The sequence below is a fragment of the Prionailurus viverrinus genome, chromosome E2 (genome assembly GCF_022837055.1).
Source record: "Prionailurus viverrinus isolate Anna chromosome E2, UM_Priviv_1.0, whole genome shotgun sequence".
NCBI lineage: Eukaryota > Metazoa > Chordata > Mammalia > Carnivora > Felidae > Prionailurus > Prionailurus viverrinus.
This window is the reverse complement of record NC_062575.1, coordinates 50,234,183-50,258,574: the sequence shown is the minus strand read 5'-3', so window position 1 is coordinate 50,258,574 and position 24,392 is coordinate 50,234,183. Positions and strand designations below refer to the sequence as shown.

The 24,392-nt window shown below is 54.6% G+C and overlaps 1 protein-coding gene across 2 annotated transcripts; it reads left to right on the top strand.

Moving 5' to 3' along the window:
* The first annotated feature begins 2,718 nt into the window (after positions 1-2,718).
* On the top strand, positions 2,719-17,868 carry KCNN4 (potassium calcium-activated channel subfamily N member 4). Of its 2 annotated transcripts, none has more exons than XM_047834812.1 (9): positions 2,719-5,619; positions 8,694-8,789; positions 10,019-10,446; positions 12,231-12,366; positions 14,543-14,653; positions 14,829-14,947; positions 15,286-15,355; positions 16,701-16,868; positions 17,280-17,868. In XM_047834812.1, the coding sequence occupies exons 1-8, from the start codon at positions 5,461-5,463 to the stop codon at positions 16,863-16,865; spliced, it is 1,284 nt and encodes a 427-aa protein (XP_047690768.1). In that variant the 5' UTR covers positions 2,719-5,460; the 3' UTR covers positions 16,866-16,868; positions 17,280-17,868. The 2 variants fall into 2 exon arrangements, with proteins under 2 accessions (XP_047690768.1, XP_047690769.1); XM_047834813.1 differs by lacking the exon at positions 2,719-5,619 and adding an exon at positions 5,882-6,596.
* The last annotated feature ends 6,524 nt before the right edge of the window (positions 17,869-24,392 follow it).

The window sequence follows — 24,392 nt, the reverse complement described above, 5'->3', positions numbered from 1 at the left end:
TCTTAGAGTTCGAAGAGAACAAAAGCAGAAGCTTCTTGTTCTCTAAACAACTGGACCTCAAGCTGGCCCACCATCATTTCTGCAACAAACAAGTCACAAGCCAGCCAGCTTGAGGCCACATGGCAGCACAGACGGGAGGAAACACTGACAGCCGGTTTAGAGACAATGTACCCCAGGTGCTTAACATATACCAGGTCCTGTGTTGAGGACTCTGGATATTCACCTAATTCTCAAGCAAGCCTGTGACATGGGTATCATCCCCCACTTTGCAGGACATAACAGCTAAGGATAGCAGAGCTAGACAGACGTGAACGCAGGTCTGTTGCTAACCCAGGCTATATGTGTGTTATATTCCACACAAAAATAGGGGCCATGGCAAGGTTTGAACCAAGGTCTGTGAACTCCCAGATGGTGGGACAGAATTATTTAATTATATAATATTTATAATTTGATATATATACATATAAATATATATAATTTAACATAGTTTTTAATTGGTCTGGAACAGAGATATATAAGGGACAAAATAAACACAAAAAGAGAAAGAAGAAGGAGAAAAGAAGAAGACATGCACTTGGAGACAAAGACCAGGAGATAGAAACTAAAAAGCAAGGCCAGTGAGATACAGAGAGAGAAGCAAAGAGTCAGAGACACAGTGAGGGAGATTAACGCAGCCACAAAACTTCCTTAATCTGGAAGCAACATGAGGGCAGTTGTGTCTGTTTTTCTTAACTGACTGAGCCACCCAGTGGGGGGGGGGGGGGGGGGGGAGGGGCAGAGAGAGAAGAGAGAGAATCCCGAGCAGATTTCCCCAAGTCACCTCAGAGCCCGAGGCAAGGAAGAGGGACTCGAACTCACAAACCGTGAGATCATGACTTGAACCAATATCAAGAGCAGGACGCTTAACCAACTGAACCACCCAGGCACCCCTTGTCTGCTTTGTTTTTACTTCACCCTCAACACTTAGAGGCACTCAGTAGGTGTTCAATATATGTTGACTGGAAACTAGTCTGGACAAGTAGATGCCTGCAGTTCCCAAAGACACCACTAGGTGGCGGTATCTCATGCCCTGAAGCCTGCAAACGCCTAGTTCAAAAAGAACAGCAGGGGAGGATTTGCCTCCGCAAGCCTCTGACTTTCTTGAAGGATGTCTTCCTCCCGGCCCGGCCCCGCCTTTCCCTGCACAAGCCCGGGGCGACGAGTGACCTTTCCGCCTGAGACACCCTCTTCTTCACTCCCCTCCACCACCCTGCCCAGTTAAACAACCCTTTGTCCTTAGCCCCTTCCGGCTAGGCCCCAAGGCACCTGGGTCCTTTCCAGGCCCGGAGATGGGGCTGGGACGAAGGTGGGGCAGCTGGGACAAGGCCAAGGAAAAGTCCCAGGGACTTTGGAATCAGTTCTAGCCTTCCTGGACCAGGAGTATATGATCCAACCCCTTCCTCCCTCACACCCCAGTCTAGGCCCCCAGCCCCTCCCCCCCAGCCCCAGAAGTCCAGCCCCCAGCCCCTCCTCCCTCAGACCCAGGAGTCCAGGCCCCCAGCCCCTCCTCCCTCAGACCCAGCCTCCAGCCCCGCACCCGCTCCTCCCTCAGACCCAGGAGTCCAGACCCCCAGACCCCGCCTCCTTCAGACCCAGACTCCAGGACTAGAGTCCAGGCCTCTAGTCCCCACCTCCCTCAGACCCAGACTCCAGCCCTGCACCCCCTCCTCCCTCAGACCCAGGGTCCCAGGCCCCAGCCCCTCCTCCCTCAGACCCAGGAGTCCAGACCCCCAGTCCCCGCCTCCTTCAGACCCAGGAGTCCAGGCCTCTAGTCCCCGCCTCCCTCAGACCCAGGAGTCCAGGCCCCCAGCCCCTCCTCCCTCAGACCCAGGAGTCCAGGCCCCCAGACCTCTCCTCCCCTCAAAGTCCCAATCAGCAGCCCCACCCCCTCCTCTGAGGTGGGCAACCTAGGCAGGGAGGTCCTCTGGTATTCCTCTTCCCTCTCTTTTACAGAGACCCCTCTCCCTCTCCACTCCCCCCTTCAGGGTTGGGACCAAGGGCTGAGTCACAGGAAGCTCTGGGGCCCTGAGTCACCCCCACCCCCCGGCTCAGCCCCTCCCTGGGCTGGAGGGAGCTGGCTCTGGAGCCGTGTGTCCTACCGACTGACCCCCACATCCCAGAACTTCCGTTCGGAGGCAAGTGCCTTTCCCACTGTGACCTCACTGTTGCCCACCCTGGCCTCTCCCGAGGCCAGCCTTTGCTCCGTTTTTCTGTCTGAGTTGGTCTCTTTGGAGACAAAACTTCTGTCTGCTCTAACTTCCACGTCTTGATCCCAGCTTCTGCTTTCCCCTCACCGCCACATCTCCTCTCTCCATCTCTTTGATTTTTTTTCAAATTCTGCCCTCTCCATCTGTCTCCCTCTCTTGGATTGTTCCCCCTACCCCATTAGTTTTCACTAAGGTCTGCACTGAGGCACGGCTGTGCAGGGGCCGGGGCTGGAGGTCTCGTTTCCATGGCCTCTGACCCGGGCAGCCGCGGCCTCTGCCTCTGGCCTCTTGGCCCTGAGTGGGCCTGGGTGGACCTAGAAAGGGCAAGGCTGTCCCCCAGCTGTGCTGGTGGATAGAGGAGACCAACCGAAGCAGAGACAAGCATGGAGAGGCCCAGAGAGAGAGGCAGGGCCAGAGACAGAGAGACAGAGAGAAAGCCAAAGGGAGGTCTGGAGGCAGGGAGACGGTGAGACAGAGAAACTGAGTCACAGACAGAGACAGAGAGACCTAGGGCCGGCAAGAGACAGGGACATGGAGAGAGAGCACAGACAGAGATGGAGACAGAGAGACAGTGACAGGAGACAGAATGAAAGAAACACCCAAGGGGCACGAAGAGGCCGAGAGACAGAGCCAGAGAGAGAGAAATGGAAACAGACAAATGAACAGAGAGTCAGAGACACTTAGACTTGAGACAGAGCCACAAGACACAGAGGTGAAGGCATAGAGGAGAGAACAACAGAGACAGGGAAAGGCAGAGACCAAGGCAAGGCAGGACCTGGAGGCTCCCAGAGCAGGAGAGGCTGAGGGAGGGGCCCGAGGTGAGGCCTAGGAACCAGAGAGGGAGGACAAGAGGCCAGAGAGACCCGGGCCGGGCCACAAGGGTGGCGGCTAGCGGGGGAGTGGGGGGGCGCCCAGGCTGCAGCCTCAGGAGTGCCCAGGGGCAGTGTTTTTTCCCCGCGGGCATGCGCGTGGTGTGTGGGTGTGCCCGGGGGTGTCCCCATCACTCTCCTGTCGCGTTGCACCCCGAGGGGGGAATCACAAGTGTGCCCTGGAGCAGGCATGGCACCTGCACGAGCTGTGCTGTTGCCACCCGGTGTGTCCGTGTGTGCCGTTTGGCATTGCTGCGTGTGTCGCCGGACGTGTTTGTGCATGAGTGTCTCGATTCCCTGTGGCTGGTGGGGCCGTGTCTCTTCGTGACATATGACATGGGAGGGAGAGGGGTTCCGTCTGCGAGATCCCTGCAGGTGCAGGCTGTGTCCCGGAGGTCAGCGTGTGCAAGGTGTGTGTCTCATGGTAGCGTGCCAGTGTCTCCTCGCGTGTGGCCGGAGGACGGTCCCGTCTGTGTCCAGATGCACACGTCCAGGTCCGTGTGTTATCTCCGTGCTGCTGCGTGTGGTGGCGTTCTGCATTGTGGGTCACGCTAGGAGTCACCGTGCGTCACTCCGCACGCATGGGCCGTTCTGTAACGTCGCTGTGCGTTGCGTCTCATCATGGGGCTTGCGTGTGTCGTGGTGAGCTGTCACTCAGAGATGCGACCCTGTGTGTCATGTCTAGGCGTGTCCATCGCGGGGGCCTCTCCTTTCCCCACCATGAACACAGCCTGGGTGCTCGCACGCAGAGCGTGCTGTTTGTGTGGCTGTGTATTCTGTTGCACTGGAGGGCGTCGCCCCGGTGTTGTGCGTGCTGTCGTTGCCCGCCCGGGTGTCGGCCGGGCCAGTGGATCACATCCGCTGTTTTATTGCGACGCACGGTGTTTTGTGAAAGACGGTGCCGGGAAATACCGTGTCGGTGTGCTTTGTGTCATTCTGTGTCCGTGTAGGACTCTGTGTATGTTGTGTTTGTGTGTTGGTGTGGCCATGCGTGTTGGAGTGCATCATGCACAGGGCCGTGTGGGGGTGTAGTTCGGATGTGGCTTGTCAGTCAGAGGAGATACTGTGTGCCCTACTCTGTGCGTGTTGCATTTAGGCGTCGTGGTCCGGGTAGACTGTGCCCCAGCTGCATGGGGCTCCCTCCCCCGTGGGGCACCGCTCTGGGTTCTGTCCTCCGTGATGCGCCAAAATAGAGCAGGATGTCTTACTCTGGGCACGTGCTGTTTGGGGCTTTTTCTATGTGTCGCTGTAATGCACATAGAGACTGTAGGTCTCTCGGTGGGTCCATTTATGTTGCTCTAACCACGCATCTGGATGGCATTGTGCCCCGGGGTATACTGTGTGGCACAGTCTGTCTGTGCTGCAAGTCATTCTGAGCCTGTGCGCCCGGGTCGCCAGGTGCTATGATGTGGATCGGTGTGCATTTCTCTCTGTGCTGGCGCTGGGGGACGGCCACAGGTGTGTCCCTAAACGTGGTGTGTCTGCACACGTCGGGTGTCATTCCGCGGGTGTAGAATGTTTGGGACACTTACTAGCGCATTGTTTACATAGATGTGTTGAGTGTGGCATCTGGCTGTCACTGAGTCAATACATACTGTGTGTCTGTGGGAAAACTGGTATGTGTTATGCTAATGTAGCTGTGGCCGTGCACCGTGTGCGGGGGTCTGGGTGTGGCTATTTGTGTCAGAGAATGTTGTGTCCGTTTTGATTGTCATGTTTGTGCCTGTGTGTGGACAGTATTTGGGTGGTCACGTGCGACCCGGGGCAGTGCCTGCCTCGCTGAGTGCCGGCGTGGGTCACACCGCATGTGTGGTGTCTGGGTGTGGCTGTGGGTTTCAGAGCTCATCGGGAGTTGTGAGTCACTCGGTGTAGGTTGTGTTGTGTGCCCATGTGTGTTAGGTTCCGTCTCCGGCCATGCCGTGTGTGAAGGTTCACCACCCCTCGTCTTGTGGTGTCTGGGTGTGGCTGAGTGAAGGTGTGCATTACAGGGCGCAGACTGTTGTGTGTGACAAAACCTATTGTGTCCCAGAAGCATGTGTCTTTATCCACGTGGATGCACGCCTCTTCCTTGCTCTGCCCCGAGACACACCCCAGTCCCTTCTTAGACCGAGAAGGGAGGTTGGGGAGCCTCCCCTCTGCCCAAGGGCCACGCCAGCCCCTCCCCGCCCTGCCCAACCGTCACCACCCCCAGAGGGCACAGACTCCCTCCGTGCCTCAAAGCAAGAGCCCCAGAGTGAGGAGCAGAGCAGGCTGAGGACCTGCAAGCCACAGTGGCTGCCCTTTGTGTGCTGCGAGGTGGGGGACCCTGGGCAGGAAGCTGGCTGAGCCCCAAGACCGCAGGGGCCATGGGCGGGGAGCTGGTGCCGGGCCTGGGGGCCCTACAGCGGCGAAAGCGGCTGCTGGAGCAGGAGAAGTGGCTGGCTGGCTGGGCACTGGCACTGGCGGGAACTGGCATCGGACTCATGGTGCTGCACGCGGAGATGCTATGGTTTGGAGGGTGCCCGGTGAGTGGAACTCTTATCCTGGGTCCTGGGAGGCTGGGGGCTGAGGGAGGAGGGGCTGGGGGGAGAGACTCCTGGGCCTGAAGGAGGAGGGGCTAGGAGACCTGGACCCCTGGGTCTGAGAGAGGAGCCGCTGAGGGTCTGGAGCCCGAAGTCTGAGGGAGGAGGGGTGAGGGGGTCTGTGCTTCTGGGTCTGAGGAGGAGGGGGAAGTCCCAGACTCCTGGGTGTGAGGGAGGAGGGGGCTGGGGGGCCGGACTCCTAGGGCCCAGGGGAGGTAAATGCTCAGGGCTCTCTCTGCAAAAGGAAGGAAGAGGGGTCACAGTGTCTCAGTATTTGAAGGTTTGCAATTGGACAGCTGGAGGTCCAGGATCCCTGGAGGCCAGGGGGTGGCTGACCAGATCCTCCAGTCTCCCAAGAGCCCATTAGAGGAGAGATAGCCAGCCTCAGGGTCAGTGAAGGGAGGGTGGGGAGAAAAACGAACTTCTTCCAGTAGGCGGCGGCTCCTTGGTCCTTATCTAAAGTCTAACCTTTACCTAGTGCCTTGGCTGCAAAGGGCTGAGAGCCCAAGAAAGTGGCTGGGGTGGGGGTGGGAAACGGAAAACCACCCCAGCCCCTCCGCATGTCCGTCATTCCCAACCTCCCCACAGTCTACCTGCTGTTTAGTCTGAGACATAGTGGAGAGGTAGGTGTGCAGAAGCCTGGACTCGTAGGTCCCAGGGGAGGAGGCTGGGAGCCCAAGCTTCTGGGTCTGAAGAACGAGGCTTAGAGCGCCTTTGTGGGAAGGGGGCCCGACTGAGGATAGTGTGAGTAGGAAGGAAAAGGACAGGTGGGGCCAGGACAGGTCTGAGCAGGCTCTGGGCGCATTCCAGCCCGGGTCTGGGCAGTGATGGGGCAGATGGAGGACAGGGGTCAGGATCCGTGGATTGAGGACAGAACAGAATTGCTTAACCGGAAAGGAGGGGTTGGAGAACTGTCTGGGGTAAGGGATGTGGAACTGGGCTGGCTTGGGGGGGACTGACTTGAGGACCGGGTTGGGGGATTCCTGGAGGAGGGGGGCTCAGGCTTGGATTTGGGGGCAGGGGAGGAGGGCAGTTCCGAAGGGATCAGGAGCCACATGCAGGGTCAGAGCAGGCTGGCTTCCTCTGGCCGGGCAGCTGAGGCCAGGGCAGCGGGGACAGAGGGGGTGGGGCCACCGAAGCCCATGCCAACAGGAAGCATGGCCAGAGCCTACCCGCCGCTCCCACGCTTCAGCACCCCGCCCAGCAGGGGAGGTGAGGACGTGAGCTCCACAGATGGGAAAGGACAGGGGGGTCTTTCCTACCCCACTCCCTCCCTCCACCTTCTCACCTCTCATTTCTTCCTTCCCTCTGCTGCCTGCCAGGCTGCTGCCTGTGGCAGTTGGACTCTGGAGAAGGTGCTGTGGCTTTCTGAGCCTCAGTCTCCCCATCTGTAAACTGGGGGTGAGGGTTCAGATACGTGGCCCTAAGGGTCCTCCTCAGCCCCCTTTCCACTTGTGCCTTGACAACATCCATCCCTGCTCCCCACCTCCATCTCAATCTTATGGGCTCATTTTGCAGGGCCCCGGACACCTGCGGCGGGGGGGGGGGGGGGGGGGGGCTGGAGGAGAACAGGTGCAGAGAACAAGATGGAGATATGAGCAGGGGGAGGGGCGGTGAGAGGCACAGAGAGGCTGCCACTGAGCGACAGAGACACAGAGAGACTGAGATACACAGAGAGACAAAGGCGGTAGGAGAGACAGAGATGCAGTGAGAGACAGAAGTACAGTCACACAGAGAGACAGCGAGAGCTCCCCAAGTGAGCTACACACAGGGAGATGGAAAGCCTGGCAGAAACAGAGGCCCTCAAACACAAATAGAGATAGAAGCAGAAGCATCCCCAGAGACTGAGTCAGGGATTTGGGGGAAGAGAAACCGGCAAAGTAGAGAGGGCCACCAGAGAAGTGGGGTGCTGTGTGGGCAGGGGGTGTGTCTAGTGGAGTCTGAGACACACTGAAGAAAGAGACAAGGGAATTAGGGAGACTTAGCAGGATGAAGGGGTAGGGGAGGGCTAGGAACAACAGCACCATTGTTCTGGGAGGGGTGGGGGGGCAGGCCCCCTGGGGCAGGAAACTGGCCCTCTTCCCCTGCACAGAAGGTGGGGCCCTGGCCCCAGGGGAGCCAGCAGCCATCTGAGAGGGGAAGTAGGTGCTAAGCTCAGCGTGGGAACCCCGGGTGGTCCCCTCCCCACTAACAACACTCCTCAGGTGGGGACCCCTCCCCACTCCTGCAATGGTATCCAGCAATCCCAGTCCTGCCTAAATCCCTCCTTCAAGAATTCTAGATCTCTCCAAGGTATTGCCACACAAAGAGAGGGGGGGGAAAGAAAATCTCTCCGTGGTTTCTGGAGGCCATGTGCTTCCGGCCAGATCTGCCCTGGGCTTAGAGCCAGGAGAGAGAGCAATGGGAAGGAGACACAGGGGACAGGACTCAGTGGCCTTCCTCAGAGCTGGGGCTGGGGTCTCAGGGACCCAGTGCCCTGGATGGAGGGGGGTGCCATTTACCCCTTGGGTATTGAGAAAGAATCTCTAGGCTCCTTGGGGGAACCGAGAAGACGGTAGAACCTTCTAGGGCAGGTTGCTTTCTAGGGCAGGACCAGCTGTGTGAGAAGGGAAGAGGGGGGGAACTTCCTAAAGGCCAGGTGTGTGTTTCTAGACCCACCCCCCACCCCACACTTGAGGAATAGTGTTTTGATGGGGAAGGGGTTGGGGGAATTTAAAAGGGATTGCAAGGTCCCCCCTCAGGTGTGGGTCCTAGGAGAGTGGTTGAAGAGGACGCTGTCAGGCTGGGAAGGAAAAGGACACTCTCCCTGGGGACCCTATGATGGTTTTGAGAGTTCCCCCAAACTGAGATATCAGGTAGAACCAGGTTTTGGTGGGGGGAGGGGGGGATGGGGTGGGGGAGACAGGCAGGGGGATGGGCAGAGGAGGCCAGGAAATTGGGAACTGAGAAGGGATGGCATTGGGGAGGAAGGTAGAGGGGGCCTGGAATCTTACCCCATTTTCTATCCCTCCCAACAGTGGGCGCTCTACCTGTTCCTGGTTAAATGCATGATCAGCATTTCCACCTTCTTGCTTCTTTGTCTTATCGTGGTATTTCACGCCAAAGAGGTCCAGGTAGGGCGGGCCCCACCCCGGGGGCCCCTTCCTTGCTCCCCCCCAGCCCCCACCACACCCTGTCGGCTCACACTTTCCACACTCCTCCTCCTGGTCTGAGTAATGAGGTTTCTCCACCCTAAGATTTGTCCACAGCCTCACCCACCGAGATGAGAATAACCACAGACAGACAGACAGAGCCTCCTGGAGCAACCCAGTCCCGTGCTCCATTTGCAGCCCTGGGGTGCTGAGAACTCTCACCCCCAGGCACCCCCACTCCAGGCCCAGCCCCCCCAGATCTCTGTCCTCCATCCTTGAGGCCCCACCATTCCAGGCTTTGTGCCTGAAGGTCCCTCCCTACTCCTGAGCTCCCCACCTCTCTGACAATTACCCTCTAGACCTGGTGGGGGGTGGGTGGGGTATCTTTCCACCCTTCGCCCCCCTCCCATCTCATATCTCATCCAGACACTCAACTCTCCACCCCTCTCCCCTCATCCCACCCCCCACATCCCAGGATCCTGTTGCCTCTATTCCTTCCCCCTTTACCCTATAAAATGGGGGTTATTGGCCATATGTAATAATTCCCCCTGTGATGCCCACTCAGTAAAAAGTACGTATTATCATTAACAGCAGTCATTCAAAAGGTGAAATGGCCTCGATTTATAGCTCAGTGTGCTGGGCCTCAGTTTCTGCATCTGTAAAATGGGCCTCATAATGCTTTCAATCTCACTGTGTTGTCAGCATTCCCTGAGTCATAACATGGAAAGGAGAGAGAGTAGTGCCTGGCACGTCCAAAGTACCCTATAAAATGTCACCTATAGCCATTGCTAATGGTGTGCGGTTTACAGTTAGTTACTACCCGTGTCCCCAGAAGCAGGAGGTGGAGAGGGCTCCGTGGATGTGAACTGGAAGCTCCAGGGAGGCAGGGGTTTCTGTTTTCCTCACCTCTATCTTCCATACATAGAACAATGTGGGGCACACAGAAAGTTCTGGAAGTGGCCTGAAACTGGGGGTGGGGGTGGGAAAAGGTGCAGAGACGCCCTCCTCAGATCCTGTCCCACTCCTTCCCCACCGTCCCCAGTCCCACCTGCCCGACCTGTGTTGCCTCCCTCCTCGCCTCCCCCACACCCAGGGCCCCGCCCCCGTGGGCGCGTCCCCCTTATCTTCGGACGCTGGCAGACGCAGACAGGCAGGCGGCCTCTTGACCTTCGTGTGACCCCCTGCCTCCCCACTCTGTCCCCTCCCCGCAGTTGTTCATGACCGACAACGGGCTCCGGGACTGGCGCGTGGCGCTGACCGGGCGGCAGGCGGCGCAGATCGTGCTGGAGCTGGCCGTGTGCGCTCTGCACCCAGCGCCGGTGCGGGGTCCGCGGTGCGCTCAGGGTTTAGGGTCCCGGTCCGCGGCGACGCAGTCCTGGCCGGGCTTCCTGGATGAGGGGGAGGCGCTGCTGTCGCTGGCCATGCTGCTGCGCCTCTACCTGGTGCCCCGCGCCGTCCTCCTGCGCAGCGGCGTCTTGCTCAACGCGTCCTACCGCAGCATCGGCGCCCTCAACCAGGTCCGCTTCCGCCACTGGTTCGTGGCCAAGCTGTACATGAACACGCACCCCGGTCGCCTGCTGCTCTGCCTCACGCTTGGCCTCTGGCTCACCACCGCCTGGGTGCTGTCGGTGGCCGAGAGGTGAGGGTACTGGTGGTGGAGGGTCGGGGTACCTGGAGCATCAGAGGGAGCCGCTTACAGCCACAGCTTCCCTGGATGGCGGTACAGCTTGGGCCCCTTGGGGGCAAAGCGGAGGAGAAAGCTGTTCGTCCACACTCATCCACTGGGGTGAGAGGAACCAACTGACCACCTCCAGTCTCCCCAGACACACACAGGCCCTAGCAAGCCCTTCCCTTCCCACTCCCACACCTGCCCTGTCTCAGGTTTCCAGGCATCTATTGAGTCTCTGGCGCCTGGCCAAGGGTTGCAACTGCCCGGTTGGAGGTCAGTGACACCTTTTCCGAATTAGCACAGAGATGCTCTGTGGGCACTCCCTGTGATCCTGGGACAGGGGGTGACTTGGGGCTGCTCTGGAAGGAAATTCCCTGCCGGGAATGGATACAGGATTCCAGGCTGCCTGCTGGACAGACTGGATGCTGGGCCTGTAGCCTTTCAGAGCCTCAGTTTCTCTCTCTGACAGATAAAGCAAGCGGAAGGTAATCTTAGTCGGTGTTTCTTAAAGTGTGGTTCCCGGACCAGCAGCATCACCTGGGAACTTGCTGCAAATCCAAATTCTCAAGCCCTACCCAGACCTACCAAATTAAAACTCTGGTGGGTGGGGCCAAGCAATCTGTTTTAACAGGTGATTCTGATCCCTGCTCAAGTTTGGGAACCTCTGGTTCAGTACCTCTGGCAAAGGATTCTTGAAAAGAGGCAGGGAATGACAAGCACTGGCTTTAGATCCTTCCTCTCTGACCCTCTGTTCCTTCATCTGTAAAATGGGTGTCAAATCCCACCATCGTTCAAGTCTCCCCAGCAATTCTAATCTTTCATGATTTTCAACTCCTTCATCTTGCAGAATCTGTTTTCCTCCCACCATGTTTCTCATTTGAAAAATGGGAGGGTGGGAGGGGGTCAAATTTCTAAATCCCAAGACAGAGGTCCTCAAACCTGAATGTCCTTCTGGATGAAGGGAGTGGGAATTAACAGTGTAAATTCAGTCCCTGCCTCCAGAGAGTAGTGGCTGTGATGGGTCTAGGGGCATCATGAATGAAGCTTTCCCTGCTGACCCCGATGCAAGTGGTCTGTGGGCTTGAGTTAGACAAATCAGGATCTTCAATCCCTTCCATGGCTGGAACTAAATGTCTCCTTCTGCGAAGTGAGGGGAAGGGAGGACAGGGTCCTGCCTTTTTAGTCTTGATGGGGCACCCATAGGCCATACAACATCTTTGTAGACATGAGAAAAAGGGGCCCCTGGGGTGCCTGGCTGGCTCTATAGGTGGAGCATGAGACACTTGATCTTGGGGTTGTTTGAGCCCCACATCGGTGTAGATTACCATAAATATATAGATAGATAGATATAGGTATGTAATTTTTTTTTTTTTTAATTATTAAGAAAAAGGCTCCCCTTCCTCCGGGTAGATGGGATCACTGTCAGGGTGGACAAGTGGACCTTGGGCTGGGTTTCTGCCCCCTCTCAACCCTCCAACAATACACTCTGAAAGCAGCAGTACTGGTAACCTAGCTAAAACCAAACAGGCTTTGGAATTGGTTGGATCCAGGTTCAAATTCCATAGCCCAGAGTGGCTGAGCCTCTCTTGCCCAGCTCACACAGCAGAGAGGAAGCCGGGCAGGCTCTCCAAAGCCCAGAACTTACTGACTTTTTCTCTGTTTCTGGGGACGGTAGGTGTGTTAGGAAGGAGAGTATCAGACATCATGGAAACCCCTGGGGTGAGGTTTCAGAACTAACTCCTCTTTCCCCACAGGCAGGCTGTTAATGCCACCGGACACCTTTCGGACACACTGTGGCTGATCCCCATCACATTCCTGACCATTGGCTATGGGGACGTGGTGCCAGGCACCATGTGGGGCAAGATTGTCTGCCTCTGCACTGGAGTCATGGTGAGTATAGCCTCCTCAGGGACCCTACCCCTGTCCCAAATTGCTCATCCTCTGGGCCCCAGGAAATCATGGAGCCAACAAAGGCATTCAAGGACACTCCTAAGAAACTTGGGTGTCTGGACACCCACTGCCCCATTTCCTTACAAAATGCAGGAATCCATCCCATAAGTCCTTGCTCTCTTTGGAACCTAGGACCCTAGGCTTCACCGTCCTCAAGAAAACAGGCCCCTGACTTCCCAGCCCTATTTCCTTCCGGAATCCAGGAATCCAGCCCTGAGCCTCATGAAGGCTCAGACACCCTGCCCCTCACACCCCTACCCTCTCAACTAACTGTCTAGGACACAGACACCTGATTTCCCAGTGCTAGGCTCCTCCAGGATTCAGGAACCCAGTCTCCAGCCTCCATTAAGGCTATAGATTCATCAAAAGCATGCCTGTAGGGTCAGGCTGCCTGGATTCAAATCCTGTTTCTGCCACTTCAAAGCAGGGATCAAGCCTTATAATCTCCTGGTTTCTTCATCTATAAAATGAACATGTTGATATTAGCATATTCCTCATGGGGTTCCCGAGATTAAATTAATTAAACCACATAAAGGGTGCCAGACAGCACCGAGCACATAGGAAACGTTCAGTATATGGGTTAGGGGGTGGGGGTGAGAGGGCTGTTATTTGTTAACTAGTCCTAAGCATCCAGCTGTCCCCACCCTAGCTCCTCTGTTCTCAAGGATGAGGCAAAGTGTCCCCAGAGCTAGCCTCCTCCTGAATCCTGACATCTACCAGCTTTCTTTCATAGACCCAGGCATCTAGTTCCCCCCACCTGGTCCCTAGCCCCATCCAGGACCCAACACTCAAGGCCTTGGCCTTCACCTCCTCATGAGATATGGCTCCTCCCACACTCAGGGACTCGGGCTGCCAGCCCCCAGCCCTGATGTTGTCCCAGAAAGGACATGCTGCATCTCCAAGCCCTGGGCCCACTGGTGATGGATGGGGTGATAGTTAAGTGTGATCCCCTCCCCAGGGGTGAGTCTTTGGGACCAGCAAAGAGGGGTAGAGGTTCAACCAAGGGAACACTCCCAAAAGGTCAGGAACCCTCAGGGCTGCCTGGGACCTCCTCCCTCATTCGACACAAGGAGAAACCTTCGTCAAGGAGAGACCTAGAAAGATCAGGCAATTTGCACTAGAGCTCACAGCCCAACTCCTGGCTGAGAGGTTCCCCAGCATAATGGAATAATCATAGCCAACTTTACTGAGCACATACTCTGTGCCAGTCTCTGCTCTGAACACTTCCCAGGTGTTAACTTAAGGAATCCACAGGGTCATACTGTGAGGGCGTGCCTATTTCACAGGAAGAAAGTGAGACACTGAGAGATCAAGGAACATGCTCAGAGCTGGGCTTTGAACACAAGCAGTCGGGGAACCGATGTTTGCAACAAGTAAATTGTTCAGAGGTTTTGTGAGCTGAGATACAGCTTGGGGAAGAGGAAGGCTCCAGAAGAAAATTTATTGTAAGGAAGCGCAGCAGGTGCCACTGAGCAGCTGATGGGTCAGAGGCCTTGGGAGAAGGGAGAAGCTTACGGACCAAAGCGGTCAGGCAGCTGAGGCACAATGAGGCCAGGCTGAGTTGTCTGGAGGCAAAGCCTAGAACTTGGAAGGCTCTGAAAGCCAGGCTAAGAAGTTTGGGGCAGGGGGAGCCTAGATTAGGGTAAGGGGGCAGGGTCATAATTGTTAGATCTCCCTGAGGTCAAGGTCAGGAGAGGGGAGGCTGGAGATGGTCCAGGAGGGAAGGGACGTGGCCAGGAGTGGGCAGGAGCTACAGGGGTGGGAGGAGGTTGAGGGATAACCTCAGTGATCTGATTGCCAACTGGGTGAGAGCAATGGGGAGGCAGTGGTGGGGACTGCCCCTCGCCCAGAATCTCTCCTTCTCCAATCACGCCCTTAACGAAAGAGGATGTTCTGGTGGTATGAATGCTACACATGAGTGGGACTCAGACATGTGACTTGCGATCCTAGCTCTATCCCTCACAGCTGTGGAACTGTGGTTCTCCCTGGGCCTGCTCGTCTGTCAACTAGGGGTGGCCTTGCCTGCCTTCTGTGGCTGTTGTGAGGGTTCAAGGAGAGAGTTTGGTGGCACAGGAGCCCCAGAGGCCTCCTGTCATCACGTCTGCTGTGCCCACAGGGGGTCTGCTGCACAGCCCTGCTGGTGGCCGTGGTGGCCCGGAAGCTGGAGTTTAATAAAGCAGAGAAGCACGTGCACAACTTCATGATGGACATCCAATATGCCAAAGAGGTGAGGATGGGCACATGGCACCCACAGCACACGCCTCCCTCAGACCCAGGAGTCCCCACCCATCCCCTCCTGCCCCAGCCTCCAACCCTCCCTTCCCTCAGACCAGGGAGTCCAGGCCCCAGCCCCTTTCCCAGAGCCCTAGGGGTGTCTCCGCTGACACTGTGCCCACCCTCAGATGAAGGAATCAGCTGCCCGAGTGCTGCAAGAGGCCTGGATGTTCTATAAACACACACGGAGGAAGGAGCGTGGAGCTGCCCGAAGGCACCAGCGCAGGCTGCTGGCTGCCATCAACAGGTGAGGGCCTCTCTGTGCACATCTCCTCCATTCTGCATAGTGTGTGTGAGCGAGCGTGAGTGCGTGCCCGGGTCAGGACACCCATGTGCGGTCTCACCGAACAGATGTCCACCTAGACCTCACAGTGACTCTGATGATTCATCTTGCACGTCTCAGTGTCTGTGGGTCCGTGCCACTCCACGTGTGGGGCAGGATACCTGGGTCTGTACCTGGAAGATGGGCTCACGGGCGCAGCTCTCTGGAAACCCTTCCCCACTGCTCCGTGTCTCTGTGAGTCTCTTCGCCCCTTATCCATCCCTGAGCAAGGGTCACTTCTAACCTCGCACCTCTTCCCACAGGTTCCGCCAGGTGCGGCTGAAACACAGAAAGCTCCGGGAGCAAGTGAACTCCATGGTGGACATCTCCAAGGTACCGGGGCCCGGTGGGAGGGGTCTGGAAGAAAAGGGAGTTCGGGGCCACGGCACTGGTAGGGAAATCTGGTCCCGGCATACAGAACACTGGCAGGGGTCTGGCACACACACGCACTTGACAAAGGTTTGTGGTTGAATGAATGATTCAGTAGTTTCTTAAACTCATGTAGGGGACAGATCCCTTTTAAACTTAAATCGTGTAAGAACTCCAGCATTTAGTTTTAAATCATTTTTATTGTCGTGTTACATGTGGACAGATAACATTCCTTCTAACTCTCTTAGACAACAATAAAACCAAAGCAAACATACGAGCCAAATTCAAACATAAATGGCAAAACCAATAAAATGCAAATTAACACGGACACAGACCGATGCCATCATTCCAAGGAAGTCAGTCTCTGCTGTGATTGTAAAGAGGGGCCCAGGGCCACGGGTGCTTCTGCCCTGGGCACGCTGGCCTGGCCAAGGCAGACTCCACTTGCCATTCTTCTGCTGGGGCCACTTGATTCGGCCAGTGATTGGGGTGGTGATGTCACATCCCTTGGCTTGGCTCACAGCGCCTTTTGCTTATCCGGTGGCCTTTGCTTTTTCTCATTAGCCCGAGACAATTCAAACAGTGACCCTTGGTGCCAATGCCATGGTAAACACAGTCACAGATGCAGGCCCCTAAACTGCATGGCAGGTCTCAGGGAGGAGGTGGTGGCCTAGATCTACCAGAATTGGCAGGTCATAATTTCTGAAGACTATCCGGCCAAAAAACATAGAATTCAAGAATTCTCATAGAAAGTTCACACACCCTCAAGGATGAAGCTGTGAATCCTCATCTGAGAAGGTAATGAAAGGGCTACGTGCATTCTGAAGCCATTCATCAATTCCACAAATGTTTAGTGAGCACCTACCTTCTACGTACTAAGCCTTATTCTAGGTGCTGCCTTGGGCATGTCATTTTAACTGCTCTAGGCCTGTTTACATAGCTGTAAAAATGGGAACAGAATTCACACTCCTCGCGTTTTTTGTTTTTTTTTTAAACGTTTATTTATTTTTGAGAAAGAGAGAGACAGAGCATGAACGGGGGAGGGTCACAGAGAGAGGGAGACACAGAATCTGAAACAGGCTCCAGGCTCTGAGCTGTCAGCACAGAGCCCGATGCGGGGCTCAAACTCACGGACTGCGAGATCATGACCTGAGCTGAAGTCGGATGCTTAACCGACCAAGCCACCCAGGCACCCCTCCTCGAGCTTTTAAGGAGTGTTTTAAACCATGTAGGGAAAGCACTGAGCCAAGCAGCTGGGATAAGGGGAAGTCTACCTCACCCACTGATACCTCTGACCTGCTCTGCCCAGATGCACATGATCCTGTGTGACCTGCAGCTGGGTCTGAGCAGCTCCCATCAGGCCCTGGAGAAGCGGATGGATGCACTGGCCCGGAAGCTGGACACCCTGACCGAGCTGCTTAGCAATGCCCTGGGGCCGCAGCAGCTTCCAGAACCAAGCCAGGAGGCCACGTAGCTGGTGAGAGGGCTGGACTCAGGCAGAACATCCTGGAGAAATGGTGCCTGTGGATAGCGCCCCATGGGGCTAAGGGGCAGGGGATGGTCTTGGGGACAAGGCTACCCTTTCTCTTCTGCTGTTTGGAAGACAGGACTCAAGTTTGGGGCTGGACTAGCAGGAAAGGAAGGAGATAGCCCTTCTCTTTGCTGACCCTCAATATCTTCTCCCTCTTTCTTTGCTTGGTCTGCCTGCCTGTCTCTGGGCATGCTCTCAGTCTCTGTGCAAATGCCCAGTCTCTTGGTGGCAGGTACACCCACCCTCTTCCTTCCTCCTCTGTCCACTGGTGTCTGTCTCCACCTCAGTGTCCCTGCTGTTGCTCTCCCTCTGGCTTCTGGCCTGCCTGTCTAGCCATGTCTCTATTTGTCTCCCCAGGACCCATGGAGGAAGAACCAAGCTACTTTCCCCAGGATTGAGGTCAAGGACATTGTCCCTGCTACTCCTGACCCAGCCCTACGAATAAAGCACCTCAAGTGCAAGGACCGAAGGGGGCTCCACCTTTGGATGGGCTCACTCACAGATGGCTGCTGGAGGAGACACTGGCTCAAGGAGAAGGGCCGTGGCCACACACACACACGCCCACTCCCTGCCCCCGACGGGAAAATGGTCACTACTACCCTACATACCCTCGATAAAACATCCTCACTATGCTGCTACGGGTGACCTCCAGCTTTCAGTTAGAAGGGGAGGTGCCTGGGGGGGTGAGACTTCTGGGTCCCAGAGGAGGAGGGGACCAGGGGTGGGGGGGGGCCCAGAGTCCAGGATCCTGGGATGCCTCAGTTACCGCTGGATAAGGGAGCTGAAGGAACCAGGCCTGAGGCTGAGAAGAAGCAGCGCCCTCTGGCGGGAGAGCAAGGAGAACACAGTTTTCCAGAGCTGCAGAGTATCTGGTGGGGAGAAGGCGGGTGGGGGGCACAACTCACCAGTCTCTGCTCTTAACTTTGTAATAAATGTTAAAGCCAGACGAAGTTGCTGTTTCTTTCTGAACATATGTACATTCCCAACAGGCAGATCATCCAGTGGAAGGCCCGTCTGGCCTGAACCTTAGTTTCCCTGTCTATACAACAGACCCCTCCTCTAAGTGCCCTCCCAGGTCTGTGGGTCCTCAATAACCCCCACCCCCACAGATCTGAGGCTAAGAGCAAAGGCTTCAATTCCAGGATTTGGTTCAGGGTCCAAAGCCTAGCTCTGCCATCCACTACCTGTGTGACTTTGGGCAAGTGGCTTCACCTCTCTGAACATTTTACCTCACTTCTAGAATGGGTCCACCTTCCCACGGAACTGCTGTGAAGATGAAAACAGGGACTGGCACAGACGGGCAGGCATTTAGTAAGAACCAGATACACGAGAGACAGTTCATCATTTTTATTTTCGCTATTGATTTTCAGATGTGGTGCATGGCTGCTCTTTTTCTTTCTCCTGCCGCCCTCCCTCCCCTACTCATCTCGCCAGGACCTAGATGACGACTCACCCGTCAGGAGACTAACAAGAACCCCAAACTATCCCAACATACTCATTTCATTATCTGCTTAAGACTCAGACAGGAAAGGGGGAGGGGCTAGCAGTTCTGGAGGCCCTACTGTGTGCTTCCCTCCTGTAAATCACCTCGACCAAACCCTTCCCACCCCGTTGTAGAGATACAGAAACTGAGGTTGCAGGAAGGGCCACGTCTAGAGGCTGGAGGTCTGGCCGCAGGGCCTAGATTCACACCCAGTTTGCCCTGCCCTGTGGCTGAGCCCTCCCTCTGCCCTGCCTGAGGTGAGTCAGAGGCCGAGTGGCCTTGGACCTCTTGGAGGTTTCACTTCCCATCACTTCCCTCAACGGCTCCATTCCACTTTGAGAGGCTGATTCACCCTCGCTTCCTTCACTCTGCGGGAAAGCCCGGCTGGGAGTCATACTTCTCTGTTGAGCTATCTTCGGATTTCCCTGCAAAGCCACGGTTAGCCTCATCCCTCGGCTCCGGGAGCTAAACTGGGGCTTGCACCACCCACTGCCACGAATTGCCCTTCCTCTGGACGCCAGCCCACTTGGCAGTATAGGAGACAGGAACTGGATGAAGACATCTCCAACACCCTCCCCCTGCAGGAAGCCCTCCTTGCAGTGTTACAGCCAGATCCCCTGCCAAACGACCGCACAAAATCTCTAAAAAGGAGGCAAAGTGGGTATTGTGTGGTCCTGTTTTACATAAAAAGTAACTGAGGCAGAGAGAGATTTAAGAAACCTGCCCAAAGCCACAGTAGAGAAGGGGGAGCTGGGCTCTGACCCAGGGAGCCTGGCTCCAGAGCCCCAGCACTTAGCCAACGGGCCCATTGAGAAGCCCAGGGATGATTAATACCGTATTTTCATTTCTGTTCTCTACTGTGTCTTCAATGTCAAGGGCTGGCACATGCAGGGCCTCAGTGAGTATCACTGAATGAAAACCCTGAATGCCTGGGGGGCCCAAATTCCTCACCTCCAGCTAAGGTGGTTTTCACTGTGACAAGGCAGGAACTGGTTAGAAGTGGCTTTTCACTAAGAAACCAAGAGGACACGTGAGCGATCCCGTTCTCAAGTATCTTGGATTTGCCCCGCTACTTTCACCCATTTCCCAATGTGGGGCATGGGTCCTGAGACCCCCCTTCCGGCAGCTTCTGCACTCCCCCTCACAAAATCTGCACTTCTATCAAGGGCTAGTAGGGCCGCAGGCACGAATCAGATGTCTGTCCCCAGGGAGCTCAGTCTCACATGCTCTGGACTTCTCTCCTGTTTTACCTCCACTCCCATGAGAGGGCTGGTTGGGGAAAAGAGGGCCCAGAGAGGGGTGGCAGTTAGAAAGCCAGTCAGGAGCTGAGGCTGAGGCAGATTCTGGCCTCTCTCCTTCCATGCATCCCGGGACCCTGAGGACTCTCCCAACATTCACACATCCCTGGACCTAGCCCTGGCTCAAACTTCTGTGGCTCCCACCTGCCCTTCTGTCAAAGTCTAGCTTTTTGGCTCGGCTCATTTCTTCTTTTATGGAAATCCATTTTACGTAAATCACACATATTTTATTTTATTTTTTTAAAACACACACATTTTAAATGCAGTCTCATTGAATTTTTACCAATTTATTCACCGGAGCAGCCACCACTCAGATCAAGCTAGAAGTTTCCAGCCCTCTAAAGGTTCTCATATTCCTCCCGGCCAATACCCAACTCCATCCCCAGTAACCACTGTCCTGACCTCTTTTGCCCAACTTTGAAAGCAGCCCTGCTCTACATGCTAGTGTGGACCGATTTCTTAGAGTCTGCACGGTGGCTATGAGATCCATCCATGCCGCTCACTCTTTTTCATTGCAGAATAGTGTTCCACTGTGTTAATACACCCACAGGCCTCACCTTGGGGGCTCTTCAGGCTCCACAACCCCCTTCAGCCTCCTCCCACCCCACCCTGGCTGCTAATGACCCCACACCCAATTCCAGTCTGTGGGTTCCCCCCCACCCCCACCAAGCAATTCTCAGACACCAGCTGGATGTCCTATATTTCAACTCAATTCTGACACTGTCTTCCTGGAGACAGCATCAGATTCCAGAGATTAAGAGCTCAGTCCTACAAGACCGCACCCCCCACCCCCGCACAACCTTCAGAAGCCAGTGGCAAGTCCAGGTTATCATCTGTGCTTCTGGACCAATCAGCTACAGAGCACAGGTTCCAACAAACACCCCCTTGAGTTCAAGTCATCTGCTATAGCAGCTCACAGAACTCCAAAAAAAACATTTTACTTACTGGATTCCCGGTTATTGTAAATCAGTAATTATTATAAACCAGAATAACACTCAGGAACAGGAAGATGGATGAGACACACAGGCAAGGTATGGGGAAGGGTGGGAGCTACCATGCCTTCTCCAGGAGCCCCACTCTCCCCAAATCTTCACATGCCCTAAAACCTGGAAGTTCTCTCAACCCTGTCCTTTTGGGTTTTGGTTTTTGGGGTTTTTTTTTTTTGGTCCTTTTGGGTTTTGATGGAGGCTTCATTACAAAGTCAGTACTGATTAAATCATTGGCCACTGGCGATTGATTCAAGCTCCAACCACCCCTTCTCCCTTTCCAGAAGGCCAAGGGTCAGACCGACTATTTCAACCTCTACAAGGTTGGGGCCCTGGCAACAAGCCCCCAGCTTTAGGTTACCTAGGTGTTTTCCAAAAGCCACCTCGTTAACATAACAAAAGACACCTCTGCTCTCACCGCACAAAATGCCAAGGGTTTTAGGTGCTATGAGCCAGAAAAGGAGCAAAGACCACATAGATTATTATAAATCGCAGTGTCACAGCTGCTCCTGCCAGGGGGCTCCCCATCCTTCCCCAGCATCCCTTGCTGTAACTGCCCACCACCGTCCTCTCCCTCTGGCCCCAGCCACTTAGAACAAACATCACGACCATCTGTCCAGTTCTTCATTATGGTTCGTAAAGGAAGCCCTACCATTTACATCAATGCCAGACTGCAGTCCAAAGACCTTGTTTGAGCTTTTATGCTGTGCACAGCAACTGCCAACACAGAAGGAACAAGAGCGGTTTTCACAATCCAGAGGGAATGTCAGATGGTATGACTTTCTTTTACCAGGAAGAGCTGGCCCCTCTTTGATTCAAGGCCAATCCGTCTCTCCCCTGTACACTGTCAGCACCACCCCCATTACCTGCTTGAGGACAGGTTCCTAAGTCTCCATGTCCATTTTCCCTCTAGCGCTCCTGATGGCAAACAAACCTGCCAGAGTTTCTCCCACCTTAAAAACGCCCGAGGGGCACCTGGGTGACTCAGGCAGTTAAGCGTTTGACTTCCGCTCAGGTCAGATCTCATGGTTCATGAGTTTGAGCCCCACAGAGTCAGGCTCTGTGCTGACAGCTCGGAGCCTCCTCCAGTTTCTGTGTCTCCCTCTCTCTCTGCCCACTCCCCCCACTCACTCTCTCTCTCTCTCTCAAATAATAAAACATTTTAAAAAATTGAAAATAAATAAAATAAAATTTCACAATGAAAAGTCAGGAAAAAATTTTCAGTCTACAACCCTGGCTTCTCTCCTAACTGCCGCCCCTGACTCGATGTCCAGCGAGCATCTCAGAGTCAGCAGGTTCAAAGCTTGTCGATTTCCCACGAAGAGGACTCCTCCACATCTTCGTGAAAAAGCATCACCCTTCATCCAGTTGGTCAAGCCCAAAACCTTTAGGGTAACTTTTTTTTTATAAATTTTTTTTTTTTAACCTTTATTTATTTTTGAGACAGAGAGAGACAGAGCATGAACGGGGGAGGGTCAGAGAGAGGGAGACACAGAATCTGAAACAGGCTCCAGGATCCGAGCTGTAAGCACAGAGCCCGACGCGGGGCTTGAACTCACGGACCGCTAGATCATGGCCTGAGCCGAAGTCGGCCGCTTAACCGACTGAGCCACCCAGGCGCCCCTAGGATAACTTTTAAGTCATCCCTGATTCATGGTTCCTCTCACACAACCCTCTTTCTGAGTCACCATCATCTCCCATCCAGGCAGGGACATGGGCTTCCTCATCACCTGTGTCCACGCCTGCCCAGCTGCAGGCCATTCTCTTCACAGCAACTGGCGCTGCTTTAATACTTTAACTTTTCTGTGCACAGACAACAGTCACATTGCTCAAAAAAGCAGAAGTCTTCAACACTCGTCCTCACAGCTCTGTTCTGTATCTGTCTAGAACCTTCACCCCCACAAGCAACCACAGTCATAAATTCAGGGTGTTCACCATAGAGATGTTTATAAAACACACATCTCAACATGCCGGTCCTTGCTCACAGCTCTCCAACGGCTTCCGGTTACACCCGGCAAGTAACTTCCAAAGCCCTTCCCATGGCCTACAAGACCCTACGTAACCTGGCCCCTCTCGATAGCTTCATTCCTAAATAATGCTTTCTCTCTTCCCCTCGCTCTGCTCCAGCCACTCTGGTCACCTTGACAGTCTTCGAACACCAGCTCCACTCCGGTTCTTCCTCAGGTCTTTCCACGGCTTTTCAGCATCTTCATACAGTTCAGTTCCTTAACTTTGTTCAGGCCTCTGCTCAAATGTCATCTCCTCAGAGAGCCTTCCCTGACCACCTCTGACCTCCGTCACTCAAAATCTCCTTATCTTGACTTATCCTTCCACTCATCTTTTACCTGACATCATCTGCTTCACTGGAATATCTGCTCCTAGAGGGCAAGTGCTCTGGCCTATTTCCCTGTAGGATCTCCAGCCTACAGCCATGCCTGGCAGCTGACTAGAGTTCCAGAATTCAGTCAACGTATGAATGGATACAATGAACCCCAAAGCCAAAGGAGAAATGAATACATCAAGTGGCCATGGCTCTCAACATTCCCAAGCGTGGACCCTTTGACCCTGCAATTCCACTTCAAACAAGATATCACTGATAATCCTATCACACACATGCAATCAGATGTACAAGGTTAGTAACCGCAGCAAATGCTTGTAAGAGCCAAAGTTCAGTAACAGCCTAAATGTTTATCAATACGGAAATGGTTAGGGCATGGCACATCCACACAATCATGCCACTAAGGAGAAAAGGCAGGTTTCTGGGTGCTTGTCTGCACCACTGACTCACCACCAGGCAGGCTGCCCGCCGCCAGAGGAAAAAAATGTGGGCTTGCTCTAGGGTGAGACAGGCTTGCGTTTCAATCCAGGCCCTGCTGCTTCCTGGCTAGGGGACTTCAGTAAGGACGTTCTCTTTCAGACTGTTATTTTCTGCATCTGTTAAATGGAGAAGGGGAAAAGTTATGGTGACATATATAAAACAGCCTGGTACACAGTGGGCCCAGTGTCAGTGCCAGGCCCCTTCTTTCCCCTTTTAAAGTCATTTCCACCTGATGGTTGCTCAGAGTTGTAAAACTGGAGCATGTAAAACATGGAGGGTGACCTGGGATTGAAAATTTTAGTTGAGAAAAATGGGTATGACCGGAGATGAAGCCGCTAAACAGGAACACGGACAGACACAAAGAGGCATGGTCTATCATGCGTGTCTCTGCTTAACACTCACAGCCTTTGGAGAATCCATCAACAGGACTCTCAACTGAGTCTGTGGACCGGTGTTTTCACTGCGCCTGTGGCAGTCTGTTGAAACAGTTCCACCTGGCACGGGTGCTGAGGAAATGGCAGCAGGGATGAGGCTTGCGGGGGGGGGGGGGGGGGGGGTGAGCGCAGCACAAAATAATGACAACACATAGTGCTACTACGCACCAAGCACTATTCTGGGTACGTTCATCCATTTAACTCTGCCAGGAACATTATAAGGTGCCGCCAATCTCCATTTTAGAAACGGGGGGGTAGAGAGGGTTGAGGAACGTGGCCAAGGTCAGCTGACATTTATGTGAACCCAGGCTCAAGCTCTTATCTTCAGTGCTTTGCTTAAACAGTCATTCCAGAAGGAAACTGGGAGCCAGTGCTTCAGGAATAGAATATGAGAACCAGAGTAGACTTTGTGCACCCTAGTGGCTGCCTGAATTTTGTCAGAAAGTACATG